The following is a 2,500-nucleotide window of genomic DNA, read 5'->3' as shown; positions in this document are numbered from 1 at the left end:
CACACACACACACACACACACACACACACACACACACACACTTACACACACTCACGAAACTAAAAATATATAACCATTTCACATATTGTATTGTAAATTAGATCATGGAATGGAATACGGCCATTGTGACGCATGTTTTTTGTTTTGTTATGTTTTTCTCATTGATATATGTGTTTTTCTTTTTTATATTTATCTGCCTTCAGAGGCAAAACGTATATCATATCCTTCATTTTTAAAGTTACATAGATTATTAAGTTATTGGTTATGAAAATTCTCAGGTTGTGGAAGCTGTTACGGAAATGCTATATCCCCAATTTCCGTCAATGTAAACTGGAATAATAGTAGATAATATAGTAACTTTTTCAATATATACATGTTCTATACATGTTATTGTTAATATCCTTAAACAGTTATAGGTTCTCATTCAAATGAAGATGAAGCTGTAGTGAGTGAGAACGGAGGAGGAAGTCCTACAATAACTTCATTCAGACTTGTACAGGGCAACAGCAGGTAAGTGTGTACATAGAACCTTCTTTCTTTTCTCTTTTTTTCTCTTCTCTTCTTTTCTTTTCTTTTCATACATTACTGCCAACCACAGGGGGTAGTTTTCATTAGCTGAATCTCATTCAGTTGTAAATTCGTTAACCCTTGAAGGTTGTTTTCTGTATCTATGTAGGGCCCGTGGGAGGACACATGGGACTGATTATTCCAACACTCAAGCAGAATGCTTTAAAAAAAGCCCCCCCCCAAAACACACACACACACGCACACGCACGCACACACACGCACGCACGCACGCACGCACACGAAATGTATACATGTAGGTAAAACAAGCATTTCCATTTTCAGCCACAATCAACAAAGGTATACAGATAAAAGTACTGATGCCGATCCTCATGGAGCACAAGCTTCTAAGACTTCTTCTTCAACAGGTAACTAAGTTGTCATTTTTAATTAAGCTTGCATTCTTTCTTCACTACTCGTAATAAACCTGTTTTTGTAATTGATTGATTAATCCATGTATATATTTTCCAATGCTATTTAGTATGTGTTTCTGATTTTCTTCACAAATAAGATATAATTCTTTCCAGAGGGAATGACCGCCGATCAGGAAGGGATAAGTTCTTCTCTTGCCCAGTTGGTGCAAAACCAGACACTTGTTGCCACTTTGTTGTCAGAACTGGTGGCAGGCCAGAAGCAGTTGGTAGCAAGCCAGAAGGATATGTTGGCAGTGGCAAGGGATGGGGTAAATGCCATTCAAGAAGCCTTAGAACTGTTTAAAAAGTGAAATCTACAGATGTGTAAAATAAATGTTAAATAACTTGGCATTTTTATATATAGAGAGAAAAAAATAAATGTATGTAAATACATTACCATCATTTTCTAATTGATATCAAACTTGATGAATTTCATTGTTTTGTGTGTGGAACCACTAAATTTTCTACACTTGGGCATCAATAAAAATGCAAATATTTTTCCAACAGTCTTTTATTCATAACCTAATAAGAATTATTCTATATGCCACTAAACACATTTGTGTGAAATGAGGAAGAAAACTATTCATTTCAGTATCAACATGAAAAAGAAAAAAAATGTAAACATGAAGCATAAGTAATGTAAACATTAACTCAGTGTATGTAAACTCCTATTTCAATAATATCATCCCTCCCAACCATTGCTCATTGTTTTCAATGGGCAATTAATGCTTATGAGACAGAGACAAAGGCCCTATGTATGGGTTTGTCCCTGCCTTGGAGCTCAGTCCTCACCTCAATTAAATCTGCATTGTCTTTTCTTTCCCTTTTCTCTTCCGTATCTTCATCCCCTTCTGTCCCATTCTAAGGTGTGGGAGCCGTGCTGAAAGGATGAAAAGCTGGTTTTGTGTCATGAACAGCCCCCAGGAGCCGTGGGCACAGTTTTCCTTTGGTTAATCGCCTAGCCCTTTCCACTTATAGGGACCCTGAGGGGTAGACCATTTCTTAACCCAATTTTATTTAGGCTCATCATGGCCAATGATGAAAGTTCTTTACCCTTAATTGGGGCATTAAGGCTTGCCCCTTCGTCAACTAGCCTACCTGAATTTGATTTCGAACGTTTTTGACCCCTGCCCCTTTGGCCACAGCTCCGATCACTGATACTAATACCCCCTCCTCAATGTTTATAGACAACTCTGTCCATTCCAAACCACCCACCCAGGTCATTACTCAACCTTCAGAATGCACCCCTTCCACTCTCCCAGTATTCTCCACTCCATCTCCTACTGCACAGTCTTCTACCTCCTCTTCCCTTATTACTATTCCTCATCCTTATTCTCCTCACCCCCACAGAACTACTCCACTCCACACCACCCCTATCTTCCTCCCACCCTCGTCCTTCTACTGCTTCCACCTCTGCAAAGCTTTTGAGTAATGTCTTTGGCCCAGCCAAGTGGGTTCGATTCTTTGTGATTCCCCTACAACCCTGTACTCAGAGTACCCTTCTCTTTCAAATATGTCTCCAA

The 2,500-nt window shown here is 38.9% G+C and overlaps 1 protein-coding gene across 1 annotated transcript in view; it reads left to right on the top strand.

Moving 5' to 3' along the window:
* Nucleotides 1-1,481, top strand: part of LOC113802163 (uncharacterized) — a 32,058-nt gene extending 30,577 nt beyond the window's left edge. The window contains exons 7-9 of the mRNA XM_070138016.1: nucleotides 417-510; nucleotides 850-932; nucleotides 1,092-1,481. Of these exons, the coding sequence (XP_069994117.1) occupies nucleotides 417-510; nucleotides 850-932; nucleotides 1,092-1,288 (374 nt within the window). The 3' untranslated portion in view covers nucleotides 1,289-1,481. The remainder of the gene's footprint in view (nucleotides 1-416; nucleotides 511-849; nucleotides 933-1,091) is intronic.
* The last annotated feature ends 1,019 nt before the right edge of the window (nucleotides 1,482-2,500 follow it).

This window comes from Penaeus vannamei, chromosome 24 (genome assembly GCF_042767895.1).
Source record: "Penaeus vannamei isolate JL-2024 chromosome 24, ASM4276789v1, whole genome shotgun sequence".
NCBI lineage: Eukaryota > Metazoa > Arthropoda > Malacostraca > Decapoda > Penaeidae > Penaeus > Penaeus vannamei.
This window is presented reverse-complemented; position numbering and strand designations above follow the sequence as displayed.